At 44.4% G+C, this 18,198-nt stretch overlaps 1 protein-coding gene across 5 annotated transcripts in view; it reads right to left on the bottom strand.

Moving 5' to 3' along the window:
* The window catches only part of LOC138799354 (solute carrier family 22 member 15-like), a 261,620-nt gene that overhangs the window by 126,139 nt on the left and 117,283 nt on the right, over nucleotides 1-18,198 (bottom strand). For 4 of the 5 annotated variants that reach the window (XR_011364245.1, XM_069980394.1, XM_069980391.1 and 1 more), the window contains 2 exons: nucleotides 17,732-17,872; nucleotides 1,032-1,117 (listed from right to left, as the gene is read on the bottom strand). Coding sequence is in view for 4 of the 5 variants with exons in the window: in XM_069980394.1 (XP_069836495.1) it covers nucleotides 1,032-1,117; nucleotides 17,732-17,872 (227 nt within the window). In the remaining variant the exon portion in view is untranslated. The remainder of the gene's footprint in view (nucleotides 1-1,031; nucleotides 1,118-17,731; nucleotides 17,873-18,198) is intronic. The other variant, XM_069980395.1, reaches the window with a different exon arrangement.

Genomic DNA, 18,198 nt, shown 5'->3' with positions numbered 1-18,198 from the left:
TGATATCCTTCTGAATAATGAGGACTGAGCACCGCACACTAGTCCTCTACATTGTGTGCATCTGCCGAGTAGTCCTCGATTTTCATGAGCACGAGCTCCCTCTGTCCTTGCAGTTTTCCGTTTACTGTATACAGGCAGACAGCTGTCAATTAGAAGCTAGAGGGTGGAGGGTGCAGCGCAGCACAAAGCCCATTTCTCCTGCATATCAGGAGAATGGTTAAACAAAATGATGTAAGTAATACATAGTTCTTTTCAGCATTTCTTTCACCAGTTCATTAACTTTTTGGGCTCCAATGTGTAGGAAGAGCTTGATCATTTCCTGCCATCACAACAGCAGTGTTTGTCTCTCTCACTGTGCAGGCTATACTGGGCATGCAAACTATGTATCACATTGCAGCTATTGCACATGGAAAAACACACGTAGTGGCCAACAACAACAGAATTTTGTAATACTTCAATTTTATTATCAAGATGATGAGGATTCTGGCCACCACAGGTGAGCATGGTTTCCTATACTTGCGGAACCCTCAAAGTGAAGGAATTAGATGAGAAAGCAGACACTCTTATATGGTTGTGCCAGCTCACAAAGTTATCTCCTATCCTCAGGATAGCCATCTGACCACAGGGCGTCTGACTGTTAGAAACCCTCATGACCTAGAGAATCGGAACCCAAGTATACCCATAAGAACCAAGGAGCAGAAAGCACATGTGTGTTATCATTCCACTAACTCTCTATAGGAGAGTGGCTTCAAAAGAGCATGACTTAAGTGGCAACAAGAATGTATGTTCTGCCCCTCCATTTTAACGGAGTGGGTGCCCATTCTCAAGATCCAACTACTGGAATCCACCAAGATCAGACAGTAATCCTCTATCTTAAGGACAGGGAAAAACTTTACAGGATGGGAATATGCCCTTAATTAACTGTTGTCATGATGCTGCTGGATTTTTGGCCCCATGTACAACATGATATACAATAGGTAATTTCTGGCCCATTTTAACTCTTCAGAGGTGGTAGTTACGTGTTTACTTACTGTTATTGTCTGGGGAAAACATTGTGAATATACAAGCCAGTCCAGCAAACACTAGAAAAGCGGCTGTAGATTTTCTTCTTCCAGACCTACAATATAATAAATACAATAAAACAATAACCAACACTACAAAACTCACCAAAACATTTGTCGAAATGTGTGTATTTAATGCTTTGCTTCTGATTCCTTTAAACTCCCTTCAAACACATTCATGCATGCTGCTGCTGGTAACATTGGTAGCCATAACTGTTATACCCACACTGCCACTGGATATACCATACTAATTTGATCACCAAGTGCAGGAAATAGAGTGCCATATCCTCATTGACAGAGAAGCAATGGTTGTGCATTTTATAGTAAAGTAAAATCAAATGGTTTTATCAAATTAAATGATCTAATACAGTAACCATAGATGAATTGTGTATGAATGGTTAATTGTGTTTATACTATACATGCTTTCTTAGTTCTAGACATCTTACATGGTTTGCTGGCTATTTTATTAATTGGGAACCAGTTGGGAAGTGTCTATTGAATGGTTTATAACTTTAGACATGTACCTGTTGGGGTCAAGGATCCACATTCTCTACCACACCATATTAAGCAATTCTGTAATTCCATAGAGAGAAAAATAGACATGACCGCACATTGATAAACTTATTACTGATCTATCTGCTTCTCAGCAGTATATACTACTAACATCAGGAGCTACTTACAATTTGATCAAATTGCATAAGCCCACACACCACTTCAAGGTTCCTGATTCGTGTGAATCCCTAATGGTGCGGCTCCACATGGTGACTACCACCACAACAGCACCAGAAGATGTACCCAAATTTTCAGTAACCCCAATGCTGCCAGGCATAGCCCCCATTGAAAATCGCAACAATGGCCAACGCAATGTACCGTGCCACACAGAGCAGCAGATGGAATAAACTCACCCTGTGCTTACAGCCAAGGACTGAAGGAAGCTAGGCTCTGACTATATACTCATTAGAGCCACCTGGGTGATTAAAGTGTAACTGTCATTTAAAACAACTTTGCAGAACTCAAAAGTACAAGCGATTTTAAGAAACTCTGTAATAGGTTTTATTGGACAAAGGAGTTTCCTTCTGTACACACTTCTTTTCATTGTCAGGCAAAGTCATCTACATTACAGAGTAGCAAAGTAAAGATGGGTTTGCTGTGTCGATTATAACCTATGGGGGAGGGAGGGGTTAAGGGGATGAGAGAGAGGAAGAGGTGACAAACAGCCCGTGCAGTTTGGAGACTGGGCTCATAAAATGCTGGATTCACAGGTCAGACTGCTCAGTACTGGTCTGGGATCTTGGTGAGGTAAGATTGCAGGATGTTGTGCTGTGCTGGCTCCTATACACTGGTTGTTTTTCTCCTCCCTGTGGTCTCTCAGCCTCCTCGACCCTTCCACCTCCATAGATCACAAAGGACACAGCAAACCTGCTTCTCTGCAGCACATAAGAAGTTGAGAAGGGGGGGGGGGGGGTCAACACTGCCCAATAAAACCTATTACAGAGTTTCCCAAAAATCGCTAATACTACTGATTTCTGGAAAAATATTTCTAAATGACAGTTACATTTTAAAGGGCAAGTCTGGCAAAAAATTTTATTAAGGGAATGTGTTGACCCCCAAAAGTTATACAAATCACCAATATACACTTATTATAGGAAATGCTTATAAAGTGCTTTTTCCCCTGTACTTACTACTGCATCAAGGCTTCACTTCCTGTATAAAATGGTGATGTCACGACCTGACTCTCAGAGCTGTGCGGGCTGTGGCTGCTGGAGAGGATGATGGCAGAGGGATGCTCGATGTCCCTCCAGTGCCCTGTGTCCCTCAGTGTCCCCTTGCTATCATCCTCTCCAGCAGCCACAGCCCGCACAGCTCTGGGAGTCGGGTCGTGACATCACCATGTTATACAGGAAGTGAAGCCTTGATGCAGTAGTAAGTGCAGGGAAAAAAGCACTTTATAAGCATTTCCCGTAATAAGTGTATATTGGTGATTTGTATAACTTTTGGGGGGCAATACAATACCTTCATAAAAAATTTTGCCAGACTTCTCCTTTAAGCTGTTCTGTGCCTATTCAAATCTCTTTGAGAAGGGGTGGAGAAAAAGTGTTGAAAACCTATGTCTGTACCTATTCATTCACGCATCTTAGAATCCCGTAAAACATGCACACATAGCAGGGCTGTGGAATTGGAGTCAGTTCTGGGTACAGCTGGTAGAAATGTACCGACACAAGCTCTAAATAAACATTTTAAATATTATATATTATTAATATTGTATAATTAAATGCATCGCTTGTTGAATATTTACTTTTATAGGATATGAGAAGCCTGATGTTACTATTTTACTACAATAAATTTATCATTACTCATCGTACATGAAACATTTACGAAGTAGTCAGAGTTTGGAAAAAACAGAGTTAGGAGGCTTACAGACTCTACAGTTCTCCATTACAGTATATAGGAAATTCAGGCTAACATACAGTGCATATAGTACTGCACACCTTCCTTTTCAGGAATCTCAATAGTCAGACTTTTAAGGCATGTTGGCTGTATATATCATCAGTCAGAAAAATGCAAACTTTTAAATAAATCGAAACTTAAAAAATGAAAAACCACATGCAGCAAAAACACCAAAGCTCCACGACAAACCCAGACTGGTACTAACACTGTTAGCGGATGCAGTTACTGAACAGAGCACAACTGAAAGAACATCTGAGGACGTAATGCTGCAATAGAACGTGCTATGATATCCCTCTGATGTACGATTGTAAAGTGATAGCTAACAGCACCTCTAATCCACGCAGATCCAGTTTAAGTGCAGAAATAAGCAATCATGTACGGTATATAGAAATCCAGCCTCAGGGCAGTAAGATGAGCTGGATATTATGGAAATTGGGGATAAAAAAGACAAATATAACTTGCAGTCTAAAATAGTCCACGTTGAGAAAAATTTAAATTTTGGATAAAATTATCCTTTTACCTTTTAAAACACCAGGTAAATGTTTCTCTAGTGCTTTTTCTTTTTGTCCTCCTTACTTTCCATTTCCATTGATTACAGTGATATCCAATCTATATAGTTTTTCTTATGTTTATTATTAGGCACGATTTTGGCATAGACAGGACTTTTGATCCCCTTCTATTATATCTGCTCTGTAATTTTCGCATTTAGTATAATTTTACATTTAGGCTATGTTCTCACACCTTACTCTTTATGAAAAGAATGGCCGTTGTTTACAATGAAAATGGATGTTCTTTTCGTAAAGCAATGATTTGCATTGAAGTAAAGGTTTCACACAAAGTACTGAATGGCCGTTGTTTGGCTACAGATGTCGTAAAAACTTTCATATCATTTATTTCCGGCTGTTGTCCATAGACTTCAATACAATTTTTATTCTAAAACAAGAGCTGTTGTTATGAATGCCAAATAATGTCCATTGTTTATATGTAGTGGGAACAAAGCCTTGGGGCTCGTTCACACTATGGATTCGGCGCAGAGATTTTACTGGGAACCTCCATCCATATAGTTCAAGCTAAATCCTTCCTGCTACGTCTTTGAATGTAAAGGGTTCGCGCGCATCCGTTCTCCGCTTTACCCTACTGTTAAAGTCTGCCATAGGCACAGCCTATTAACAGGACAGTCAATGCAGACACCAAGGCCTAGCAGATCTCCAGAGCAGACACCATACTCACCCAATGCCCAGAAAATGTACATGTAGAGCAGTTGGGCATAAACAGGTTAATGCGAATGTGTTACCTAGACTTTTTTTCTGATCAGAACCAGATACAGAAACATTCTTTTCTTTCTAATCTGTTTCTACTTTATGGTTGTTATGGTTGTTATCCTGAGCAGTTTTAAACAGCATTTAGAGCGAGGTCTTCCTGCAAGCCATATGAACACAGGCACAATAGGCTAAAGGAGAAACTATTCATATGAATGGAAGAGTTTTCTAGACATGCCCTATGACCTGTGCAAAAGTCACTGTAAAGGGATGGAGAGGTTGTGACTTGTAAATTTATCTATGGTGAACAGCCTATTACCATTTTATCTACATATTGATGTCACTTTTCACCGTAATCTTTATGATGATAGTGAAGAGGCACTTGTTTTCTTTTACAGAACAGGAAGTGTTAGCTTATTATTTGGCTCAGTGGCCAGACTGAAAAAGGTAAGTTTAAGGATTATTTTATAATGATAGTGTTGAAAATAAAAACTTAATTTAATCAATAATTTTCAGATGACACATTTTCTTCTTTCCCTTTTGCCCTTTCGTTTTTCCTGCTTGTGCTTAAAAGGCCATAGCGCTTGCATTTTTTCACCTAGAGACCCACGTGAGCCCTTATTTTTTGCACCGCTGATTGTACTTTGCAATGACAGGCTTAATTTTTGCATAAAGTACGCTGCGAGGCATGGCGATCGGACCATGCCCGCTAATTGCCGCGGTCCCGGGCTGCAGATAGCACCTGGGATGGCGGCGGTTCAGAGCATGGTCGCCATGCAGCCTTCCTCTGAACTCCCTTAACGACGCAAGGGCGTACATTTACGCCCTTGGTCATTAAGGGGTTAATACCCATTCTATACATTTGCCTGATATGATTTTTTTTTAATGCCTGTGTTGTATGTAAATGTGCATGATGATTGACAGCCCTCCCTGCTGTAACATCAGCGGAAGCTAAAGTATAGTCGGGAGAGCTGTCAATCATCAGGCAGGCAGGAGGTGTGCTTGCATTAAGGGCAGTGGCGGATTAGAATATGGGCGGTTTGGGCGACCGCCCGGTGCCCGAGGCTCCTGGGGGCCCATGCCACGCCGCCCACATTATAATCCGCCAATCCGAGTGACTCTCTTGTGACCGCAAGCATTGTTTTGCTTGCGGTCACAAGAGTCTGCATGTCTCCGGCTGATGCGCGGCTGCCGGGGGTGTCCCGTCCTATCTCTGGCAGCGCGCGCATCCCAGAGCTCTATGATGCGCGCGCTGCCGGGGATAGGACGGGACACCCCCGGCAGCCGCACATCAGACAGGGACAGCGTGGGGACCAGGATGCGAGAGGCTCGACAGGGGAACGGACGGCAGGTGAGTTGTGTTGTGTTTTTTTGTGTGTTATCTGCTGTGCATGGGGGGGGGGGGGGGAGAAGAGGACCATCTATGGAGGGTGAAGAGGGGGACCATCTATAAGGGAGGGGGAGAGGGGGACCATCTATAAGGGAGGGGGGAGAGGGGGACCATCTATAAGGGGGGGCAGAGGGGGACCATCTATAAGGGGGGCAGAGGGAGACAATCTATAGGGAAAGGGCAGAGGGGGACCATCTATAAGGGGGGGGGCAGAGGGGGACCATCTATAAGGAGGGGTTAGAGGGGGACCATCTATAAGGGAGGGGGGAGAGGGGGACCATCTATAAGGGAGGGGGAAGAGGGTGACCATCTATAAGGGGGGGCAGAGGGGGACCATCTATAAGGGAGGGGTGAGAGGGGGACCATCTATAAGGGAGGGGTGAGAGGGGGGACCATCTATAAGGGAGGGGGGAGAGGGGGACCATCTATAAGGGAGGGGGGAGAGGGGGACCATCTATAAGGGGGGGGGCAGAGGGGGGCCATCTATAGGGGGGGAAGAGAGGGACCTTCTATAAGGGGGGGCAGAGGGAAGAGGGGGACCATCTATAAGGGGGGAATAGGGAAGAGGGGGACCATCTATAGGGGGGGAATGGGGAAGAGGGGGACCATCTATAGGGGGGAATCGGGAAGAGGGGGACCATCTATAGGGGGGAATAGGGAAGAGGGGGACCATCTATAAGGGGGGAAGAGGGGGCCAGCTGACATCCTTTGTGCTGCTGTGACCTCCCCTAAAGGATCAGCCCCCTCCTCTCCTGACATCCTCTGTGCTGCTGGGACCTCTCCTATAAGATCAGCACCCTCCTCTCCTGACATCCTCTGTGCTGCTGGGACCTCTCCTATAGATCAGCACCCTCCTCCCCTGACATCCTCTGTGCTGCTGTGACCTCTCCTATAGGATTAGCACCCTCCTCTCCTGACATCCTCTGTGCTGCTGTGACCCTGTGACCTCAGATATAAGATCAGCGCCCTCCTCTCCTGACATCCTCTGTGCTGCTCGGACCTCTCCTATAGATCAGCACCCTCCTCTCCTGACATCCTCTGTGCTGCTGTGACCTCCCCTATAGATCAGCACCCTCCTCTCCTGACATCCTCTGTGCTGCTGGGACCTCTCCTATAGGATTAGCACCCTCCTCTCCTGACATCCTCTGTGCTGCTGTGACCTCCCCTATAAGATCAGCCCCCTCCTCTCCTGACAACCTCTGTGCAGCTGTGACCTTGGGGGGGGGGGGCAACAGCAGGAAACCAGGTGGCAATATGTTTATTGGGGGCAGTGGAGGTGGGGTGGACAATGCTTACTGGGGGTAGCAGCAAGGGACCAAACATTATGTTTATTGGGGCCAGCAGGGAGGGGAGGCAGGCAGTGTTTATTGGGGACAGCGTGGGGGGGGCAGTAGCGGATTATAATGTGGGCGGATTGACCGGTGGGGGGGGGGCAGGTTGGGTGGACAGCCCGGTGCCCAGGGTACATTTAATCCGCCACTGATTAAGGGTAAACAGAATGAATGCAGAGAGATGACTTCTTGCCTATGTAACAACCCTATGACCTTAGGTACGTCATTTACAAACAGCACATGAAGCAAACAAGCTTTAAAGCGACTCTGTACCCACAATCTGACCCTCCCAAACCGCTTGTACCTTCAGATAGCTGCTTTAAAGGACAACTCCGGCGGGACCCCCCCAAAAAAAAAAACACAGACACACACAGACACCATACTCACCATCCCTCCGGTGACGATCGCCACTCCATTCGCCCGCCGTCCGCCTCACCGTCACCTGCGTCCGCCGTCCAGCGATGTCTCCTTCTTCCGGGTCCATGAGAGAGAAAAGGCTGCCAGCGCGCTTGCGCACCGGCAGCCTTTTCATTGGCTGGAGCGCATCACATGGCTTCCAGCAAGCTCAGCCAATCAGGGCTGAGCAAGCTGGAAGCCATGTGATGCGCTCCAGCCAATGAAAAGGCTGCTGATGCGCATGTGCACCAGCAGCATTTTCTCTCCCATTCACTCTCAATGAAGACGCCGAGGAGGAAGAAGACCCGGACCGCCCCCAGCTCTGACATCACCCGACACCAGAGAAGAGGACCGTGACGACCGTAATAGGTAATGTATATATTCTTTAACTTCCGGGGTGGGGGGTCGGGGGTCGGAAAGTGGGGGAAGGGGGCCAGACCGGGTATTTAACCACATTACAAAGTTATATAACTTTGTAATGTGTGTTAAATAAGCCAAAAAAAAATTTCGCCGGAGTTGTCCTTTAATCCAAGATCTGTCTTGCGTCCAGGTGATGCAGTTATTGTCCTAACAAACAACTTTTAAACTTGAAGCCCGTGCCAAACGGGAGTATCTGTGCCCTGACTTTGCACCACCCCTCCGTCCCTCCTCCCCATACTCTTAATCATTAGGAATGCTCTAGGCAGATTGTCTCCTGTTCGTCAGCTGTGTGAATACTGAACATGGGCAGGATCGTTAAGCACCTTTGCAGTGTTCAGAATGGAGAAAATGTTCCAGTGGCATTCCTAATGATAAAGAGGGTGGGGTGGAGGGACGGAGGGGTGGTGCAAAGTTAGGCCACAGTTACTTCCGTTTGGCACGGGCTGCAAGTGTAAATGTTGTTTTTTAGGACAATACCTGCCTCACCTGCCGAACGGAAGGTACAAGTGGTTTGGGGGGTCAGATTGTTGGTACAGAGTCGCTTTAATATCTGAAGACATATTACTGAGTCACACATCTCAGGCACATGTATACAATGGATATTACATTACCTACTATATTTAACGTACTGTGGACCTCCTGTGCTGCTCAACTGGTTTGGCTCTGGTTTGGCTGGTTTAGCTCTGGTTTGGGAGCCGAGCCTAAGTGCCCTCTATGTCTCCCTTTATCTTGCTTCAAGATGCATAAGCTGGATTCCTGTGGCTAGAGGACACATGGTCCAAGCATGAGCAGCAGTTAGCCCCCAAGTACAGCGATAGTCAGTGCAAGGCAACGGGGAACAGGTAAAGTATACAAGGCAACTGGGCCAGGTCATTAGCTTAAGAGAGTCAGTGCAATACCAGGGACAAGATAGGAATCATGGTCAGACAGGTGTAGGGTTAGGGTAGGAGGCTCCAGAGGCAGGTCAGACAGTCAGTTGGTAACAGGAGAGGCACACGTTAGAGACAGTGGTCAGAAAGTAAGCGTAAACTCTATCCATTCTTATTTTAACCTCCCGCTTCCCCATATTCAATAGGCTTCATTATAAGCTTATAAGAGAAACACTGGATTATAATAAAGCATAGATATTATTCTATTAGTTTAAGCCTCTCACCGATTCTCTTCCTCCTCTATCAACAGGATTCTTCAGCTCCAGAAAACCTGTTTATCACACAATCCTTACATTTTTGGATAAAGATTACAAAATCTTACATATCAAAATATAGGAAATACCAGCCCTTCAAGTGACGTACTCCTTACATATGCCTATGTCAGACATTTTGACAGTACTCCTTACATATGCCTATGTCAGACATTTTGACAGTACTCCCTACATATGCCTATGTCAGACATTTTGACAGTACTCCCTACATATGTCTATGTCAGACATTTTGACAGTACTCCTTACATATGCCATATGTCAGACATTTTGACAGTACTTACATATGCCTATGTCAGACATTTTGACAGTACTCCTTACATATGCCTATGTCAGACATTTTGACAGTACTCCTTACATATGCCATATGTCAGACATTTTGACAGTACTCCTTACATATGCCTATGTCAGACATTTTGACAGTACTCCTTACATATGCCATATGTCAGACATTTTGACAGTACTTACATATGCCTATGTCAGACATTTTGACAGTACTCCTTACATATGCCTATGTCAGACATTTTGACAGTACTCCTTACATATGCCATATGTCAGACATTTTGACAGTACTCCTTACATATGCCTATGTCAGACATTTTGACAGTACTCCTTACATATGCCATATGTCAGACATTTTGACAGTACTCCTTACATATGCCTATGTCAGACATTTTGACAGTACTCCTTACATATGCCATATGTCAGACATTTTGACAGTACTTACATGTGCCTATGTCAGACATTTTGACAGTACTTACATATGGCCTATGTCAGACATTTTGACAGTACTTACATATGGCCTATGTCAGACATTTTGACAGTACTCCTTACATATGCCATATGTCAGACATTTTGACAGTACTCCTTACATATGGCCTATGTCAGACATTTTGACAGTACTCCTTACATATGCCATATGTCAGACATTTTGACAGTACTCCTTACATATACCATATGTCAGACATTTTGACAGTACTCCCTACATATGTCAGACATGTTTGCGCCCTCCCCATCATTTGCAGCTCACCCCTTGCCCTCTGGAATCTGCGGTTGTACTCTCCTCCTGATCGTCACTTTTTGCCAGTCTCTGTAAACCTTACATAGTTTTTCTCTATGACCCATACAACTCATGCCCTTTTTCTCTAGTCATATCCTTTATTACATAAATCGGCTTTGTATTTTTGAGTAACTGGTATAATTAGTGGTATAATATTGTGTGATCCCTCATTTCCCATGACTGTAAGTATTTGTCACATTTATGCCCTTTTCTGAACTGCACAAATTGATGTTGTATTTTCCTCTGCGTTACACTCTCCGCTGTTTCCTTGGTCTCTGTATGACAGAAAATGTAATAGCCCAACACATGATTTCAGTCAGAGCTGCTTATATAAATCTTATATATGCACAGCTATATATATATATATGCTGCTTTGAACTGCACTAAGAATATAGTCTCTCTGACGTATATGGCGGAATGAAGTGGGCATGCTCTGTGATATGAGCAGAGGTCACTGTGCCAGCAGGGGGGAGAGCTCAGCTATCATACCATATACTGTCAATGGTATGATCCTGTGTGATCTGCCTTGAGCTGTATAATGAAGGTGTTACCTTTCATCACGATCCTGTCCTGTGCTGATGAGATACTTACTGACGCTAACCCCCCTGCCCAGTGTGTTCAATGGCCTGTATGAAAGCTGCAATATTTTATATACATGGTAAGAAGGAGAAAAAGACGTTTTGAAAAAATATGATTAACATGAAAAGTTTACTTTAAAAATAGGTCATTTCTGATAACAGATTCACTGGAAGTGATTTACTATATTGGAACATACAAATAAAAAATATATCGAGCTCTTTCCTTGAGGGTAAAATACACACTGTTCAATTTTAACTCCTGGCTTACTAAGAAGAAATGTAATCAGATTGGTTGCTATGAGCTACCAGCTTTTACATATGAACCTGATTGTTTCTGGGTCATATCCAATACTGTCCTGTCTATCACATCGGACAGTCAGTCTCTTCATATAGTGACCTGTCACCCTTCTCACTATTCTTAAAGAAACAAATGCAGCCATACCAAATTCCCCAATAGATGGTCTGCACTTCAGCAGACATCTCCTGGGCTCTGGTATTCCACTGTGGTCACCGTTCATTGTGAAGCCCTCTTTCAAGAAATATAATAGGGCCTCAAAATATGTAGCCAGACAAAGCAAATAAAAGCAAGATCAGACTTAGCTCTGAGTTCCCGGTGGTGGATCACATGCAGCGTGAAGTCTTAAAGGGGTTTTCCAGCGAAAATCTTTTTCTTTGAAATCAAATCAGAAAGTTAGATAGATTTGTAATTTACTTCTATTAAAAAATCTAGTCTTCCCATACTTATCAGCTACTATATGTCCTGCAGGAAATGTTGTTTTATTTTCAGTCTGACATGGTGCTCTCTGCTGACATCTCTGGCCGAGACAGGAACTATCCCCATGAATCCCCATAGGAAACCTCTCCTGCTCCGGAAAGTTCCTGTCTCGGCCAGAGATGTCACCAGAGAGCACTGTGGCAGACTGAAAATAAAACAACATTTCCTGCATGACATACAGCAGCTGATAAGTATGGGAAGACTTAAGATTTTTTAATAGAAGTAAATTACAAATCTATATAACTTTCTGATATCAGTTGATTGGAAAGAAAAAGATTTTCGCTGGATAACCCCTTTAATGGGGGGAAGGAGGGAGTCCAGGGTAAAAGAAAAAAAAACACCCGTTTCTTATCTCATTGCCACTCCAGTGCCACCCCTGCACCCCTCCAGTAGGGCACACTATAAATGTTTTTCTTCACCCTCCTATCCTTTCCTTCTCTTTAAAAGTCAAGGTTGTGTGTATTGCAATTCAGCTCCTTTCATTTCAATAGCACTGAGCTGCAAAACCCACACCCAAACAAAGGACAAGAGTGGAGCTGTTCCTGGAAGAAAGCAGCCATGTTTTTCTAATCCTGGATAACCCCTTTAAAGACATTTTCTAGATTTTAAAAAAGAGGGAAGAGATGGGGTTGGATGGATGGAAAATAAAGAAAAACATATGCAGTATTTATGTAAACCTGGATACCCTCTTTAAAAAAGCAATCCCACAATTTTTTGGGATTGCCACTAAGCAGTACACTGCTGTGTATTAGATTTTCTTACTGGTACCTTTATTAGCATTATATGAGCTCAGTTCCAATACTGTCCTGTACCATGTAACTGACCCTCAGATTTGCTGATACGCACAATGGTTTATGTGTGGCATGGAAGTCATGTTTTGCTCCCCAGTCCTGTTCCCCTGCATTTGCAGTCATAGCAGCTCAGGATCATCTTAACATCTTCCCAGCCACCATACAGGAACTTCCACATCAACCAATCACTGACTAAGGGTCCTTTAAGACGAATATTGGGCCGTCTACAGTGGCAAACGAGTTCAGATGAGCGAGATTATCATAGCCATTTAAATGCATTGCTGTTGGCCGCACATCTCCTGTTTACACAGGGAGATGTGCAGCCAGTAAATGATTTATTGGCTCGTCAAAAGATGCGATCAGCTGACAAGCAGGCATTTTCTTGCTCCCCGCCTGATTGCTGAAACTTTTAGGCACCTATTACACGGGCCGATGACGGCACGATCAATATTGTAAACGAGCGCTGATCTGCTAGATCAGGCCTCTTTTACTGGTTGTCACGGCCGCGGCGGCGTCCCGTGTTCCGGGCCGCCGCCGCGACCTCCTCCTGCCCCATGCAGCCGCCGGGGTCCTTGTGCAGGGACCCGGCGCTGCTGCTAGTTCGGCCCCTGGGGGCGCCTCACCTCTCCTCCGCTCCTGTCTCCGTCTGTGCCGGCCGGCGCGCGCGTCCCCGCCTCCTAGGGCGCGCGCGCGCCGGCTGTCTCAGATTTAAAGGGCCAGTCCGCCCTTAATTGGTTAGTTGCACCAATCACTCCCTATAAATCCCAGCATGCCCTGTCCCTTGTGTTGGAGCCTCTACATGCTTCCCATAGCGTTTGGCCCAGCCCCCTGTTGTTCCTGTTTCCTATCCGCTACCTGGTCCCAAGTCCTTGTACCTGATTCCTATCCGCTACCTGGTCCCTAGTCCTTGTTCCTGGTTCCTGCTCCCCTGTCACTTCATTGCGCCTGTGTTCAGTCTGTCACCTGCGGTTACGCCTACAGACCTCTGCCAGCACCATCTCCTGCCTACTGCTCCTGCCACGCCTCGCCTGCCGTCACTAGCAACCAAGCCAGGGGTAGCGACCTGGGGGTCGCCTGCCGCAGCAAGTCCATCCCGCCTTGCGGCGGGCTCTGGTGAAAACCAGCGGCCCCTTAGACTCCGCTCCCTGGTGAGGTCAGTGCTATCGCTGGTGACAGTCCAGTGGATCCACTACTCCAGCCGTTACACTGGTCCTACTACACAGCGTGATAATCGTTTAGCAGGAGGGGTATGGACATTGTTAGCGATGTCTGTGCAGCCCTTGCCATAACAGTTTATATTACCCCCCCACATTCCCGGTGTTCTCCCCCGCTCTGCTTCCTTCCCGAAGCCGTGGCTGCAGCTTTAGAGGGGCCTGTCTGAGCTGAAAGGGTGCTAAGCCAATCACTGTCTGGGACCGCCACGGCCAGTAATTGGCTGAGCGACCTGTCAGCTCAAACAGGCCGCTCTGAAGCTGCAGCCATGGGGAGGAAGCAGAGGGCACGAGAACACGAGTAAAGCTGCGCATCGTCAGCCACACATTGCTATTGCAAGCATCGATGCACGGTTGGCAGATGGTGATTTTAGGTCTGGACCTAAAGAAACTATCAGCAGATGACTGTGACCTTTGTCTCTATTACATGGAACGATAATTGTCGAAATTGCTTTGTTTTGAGAAGAAGCTGAGAGGACCAGGAGCTGCCGTTACTGCTATGGCAGGAAGGAGGATGAGTGAGTATTGCTTGTTTATTCAACTACACCACCAGCCAGGAAGAATTTTTTCCACCCCTGGAAAACCCCTTCAAAAAGGAGTTTTCTGCCTTCGGGCAGTGACTGGGGTGGATAAAAAAATACCTGGTCTCACCCCTTCACAGCCATATTTTGAGTAACTGCTTCTTTAAAAGATAAGAAAAGCTTACTATTTCCTTTTGTGTTGTCTGGGTGGTCTATCAATTGTGGCAAATAACAAAAATACTCACCAGGGAGTCTAAAGGACTTCTGAAAACCTCCACTTCTTGGCTATGCCAAGGCAAATGTCAAGCAAGCAGTGAAAACATGCAGCCTACAATGTCAAATAATATGTCCCCTGAATCTTTTAAAATAGAGAGATATTTTTTGTTTGCTTCCCAACTACTGTGCACCATTTAAAAGCTCTGAGAAGAAAGGCAAGATGCAGAGGAGCAGCCAAGCAATTGAATCCAGCGCTGAGCTGTGTTTGTTAATAACCTGTGAACGGACCAGTAAAGCACTCCGCTTTGTAATCACACCTTGACTGACAGGCTCCACATCTCCTCCAGCGCATGCTGTTAGTGCTCTCATGCTGCACAAGAGTTATTAACAGTCAGGGACATTTATAAAAACCTCTCAGAAGAAGACAGGAGAAAGGCCGAGACCAGCTTGAGTAGTGGAAAGACAAACACAAAGCATGTGATGTTTATTCAATTGTTATTCTATTAATGTCAAAGACCCTTACAAAACTTCCTATTGCCTTGTGCTAGATTTTTTACATATCTTTCTAATATGTTGTGTAGCAGGAGAACAATGTCAGCCGGTGCATGATCTCATTGACCTTGCCTGCGATTCACATTCATATCAGTAATGCCTGGGGCTTCAATCAAGGCTGGTAAAACTTTTCTTTCATGAATTTATTCACACAATGTCTATACCATGACGCCCACATACAGTGTAATGTAATGTTAGTTGGTCACCGACCTCTCAGTCAGCCATCTCATTACATTTCTACCATATAATTAACTGGTATGTGCCCCGCTTCATAAGCATGACCTATCCAGTGGGGCCTTCACTGATCCCGAACATAAAAGAGCTACATTGCTAGCAAAGGCCTTTCATATATCACTTCTGTACAACACCCCTCCTGACACTGCTTATATGGGGATATACTGCAGTAGTCCGAGCAGCTCCAGATACAGGAATAATACAGGAAAACAACTTACAGCTAATGATCAGATGAACAGATGAACCACCAATGATCAAAGTCACGATCAAAGCTCATCCTGCCTGGCTCTACTAAATATGCAGTGCCACTATCCTGACCTTCCCCAACTCTATGCTGTGGACCACACCCTGCTGAGGCACTATTTAACCCCTTCATGACCAAAGGTCACTGATGCATGTAAGTCACACTGAGGCAATACTCCACATTTATTCGTCCTTGCCTTCTAAGGGTATATGCACACTACGGAAATCACGCAGATAACTTCCAGCGGATTCCGTGCGCGCTCCCAGTTGAATGTCCGCCTACCCCATAGACTCAATTCTATGCTCAGACGGATTCCGCCGTACGCCCAAAGAATTGACATGTCAATCCTTTGGGCTGATGGCAGAATCGGCCTGAGTATAAAATGGAGCCTATGGACCAGGCAAAACTTTAGTCTGGAGTGCGGGGGGGCGAGCGGTAGAATCCGCTGGAAATAATCTGTGTGATTTCCGTAGTGTGCATATACCCTGAGAGCCATAACGCTTTTAATTTTCCACTCACAGGGCTGTTAGGGGACATGACCTATAGTTTTTATTGGTATCTTAGTTTTCTTAGAATTTTTTTTCTGATTTATGATAACAAAAAAAAAACACAGCAATCCTAGTGCTCATTTGTTTTGTTTTTGAATAGTTTGGACAATTCCACATATAATATTTATTTTGTTTGTAAAATAGGAAATGTGGGTGATTTCAACTTTTGGTGGTGTTGGGGTTTTGTAATTTTTTTTTTGCTTTTTTAAGCCATCATTAGATTGCTTATACTAATGAACGCTATGCAATGCAGGTATACCCTCAATATCGATGCAGGCATTAGCCTTGCACACTTCAATATTTACTAAAAAGACAAAAAAAACCCTTTTCTAATATATTTTGTATTTCAATTCCTCAGCGTCAAGATCTCTGCTTCCTGTTTGTAACTGAAATGTTTTTATTGTTTACATTAAGAGGCTGCAAACTGTTCCATAAAATATGCATAAAGCAATGGAGTGAGGGAACTGCATGCTGTGTTGCTATTAATCTGTACCTACAGGTTTATAAAAAATGTTTGACAATTCATATAGATTTGATCAGAAAGAGTCCGGGTGCTGAGACCCTCACTGAGCGCTAAAAGTGGGAAGCACAGGGGGCATTAATACAGTATGATGGCACTATAACTTTATTACAGTATGGGAACACTATTACAGTATGGAGTAAGATGGAGCACTTTTACTGTGGGGGCATAAGGACCACTAGTGTAGTATGGGACACAGGGAACACTGTTGCAGTAGGGGGGTATTATTGCAAGGACTATTACTTTATGTGGAAACTCTTACAATATTGGAGCACAAGAACAACATAGGGCACAGAGGACATTATTACAGTAAGGGGGCACTATTACTGGAGGGGTAAACAGGGGGCATTTTTACTGTATGGAAGCACAGGGAATGTTTTAGAACCTTGCCCCAGACGCTGCATCTAGTCTAGTGTGTGCTATTGGATTGAGGGAAACAAATGATCCCCCACTTCTCTAGGAGCATAACTGGAGTGTGTCTGTAAGCAACATGATGCTGCTGTATCCACTGTTGCAGTGCAGGTCAAAATCGAATTGGATAGGCCAACAACATGGTAACAACCACATATAAAAATCTACTTCAAAAGAAATAAAACACATCCTACATTTTATGATGTTGATCTATAGTTGCTGTAGGGGCCAACATGCCAAACCAAGGGACCAATGACTCCTGTGACAGCCGAGTTTTTCGAGTATTTTCAAAGGCATTTTTCTAAGTGAGTAAGCATCATGAGCAAACTATGTAAAATGTATGCGTCTAGACATTCCCAAACGGCAACACTTTAGGGAAAACCGAAATATTACGATAAACCACAAGGCATCAGTTAAATTGACTGTAAAATAAAATAACTAAAGCCTTCTGTCTAGACATGCTCTAAATACATACTTCTTTACAGGTTTTGTTTTCTCCTCAGACTCTGCGGAGGCTAATAGATGTATTAAGAACAATTAAACAAAACATAATACCATCATACTTACCATGACTTCTCGATAAAAAACAAGCAGAGAGGGAAAGCGGGGACTTCTACGAGACCGTACACTGCCACGTTCATATAAAGATTGCCTTTCAGCTCCCCTGCATTTAAGGTCAGGCCATAGTAAACCAGACTGCAGACATACCTGGAAGAAACAGAAAGAAACAGAACATCATTGCTACTGAAAGGTTTGCCGCTTTCAAGAGCTGTTTTTCTGAAAGTCAATTTATCAAGAATGTACTGTGACATAGAAGAATGGACTAGAGGAAAATCATTCTCCTTTCACCACTGCTAGCCAGAAACTCCCCAATCTATTAGTAATACTTTCCCTATACACTGCGCTGGGAAATAAACTTGCAAGTCAGATGCACTTTACGGCAAATTACTTCATAAATGCACAAATATATATAGAGAAGAGGATGTATCAAGACATCAATTACACACATAAATGAGAAATCCATTCATACAGTC

Source organism: Dendropsophus ebraccatus, chromosome 8, assembly GCF_027789765.1.
Source record: "Dendropsophus ebraccatus isolate aDenEbr1 chromosome 8, aDenEbr1.pat, whole genome shotgun sequence".
In the NCBI taxonomy this organism is placed as follows: domain Eukaryota; kingdom Metazoa; phylum Chordata; class Amphibia; order Anura; family Hylidae; genus Dendropsophus; species Dendropsophus ebraccatus.
The sequence above is the reverse complement of the archived record's forward strand: the minus strand, read 5'-3'. Positions and strand labels throughout refer to the sequence as shown.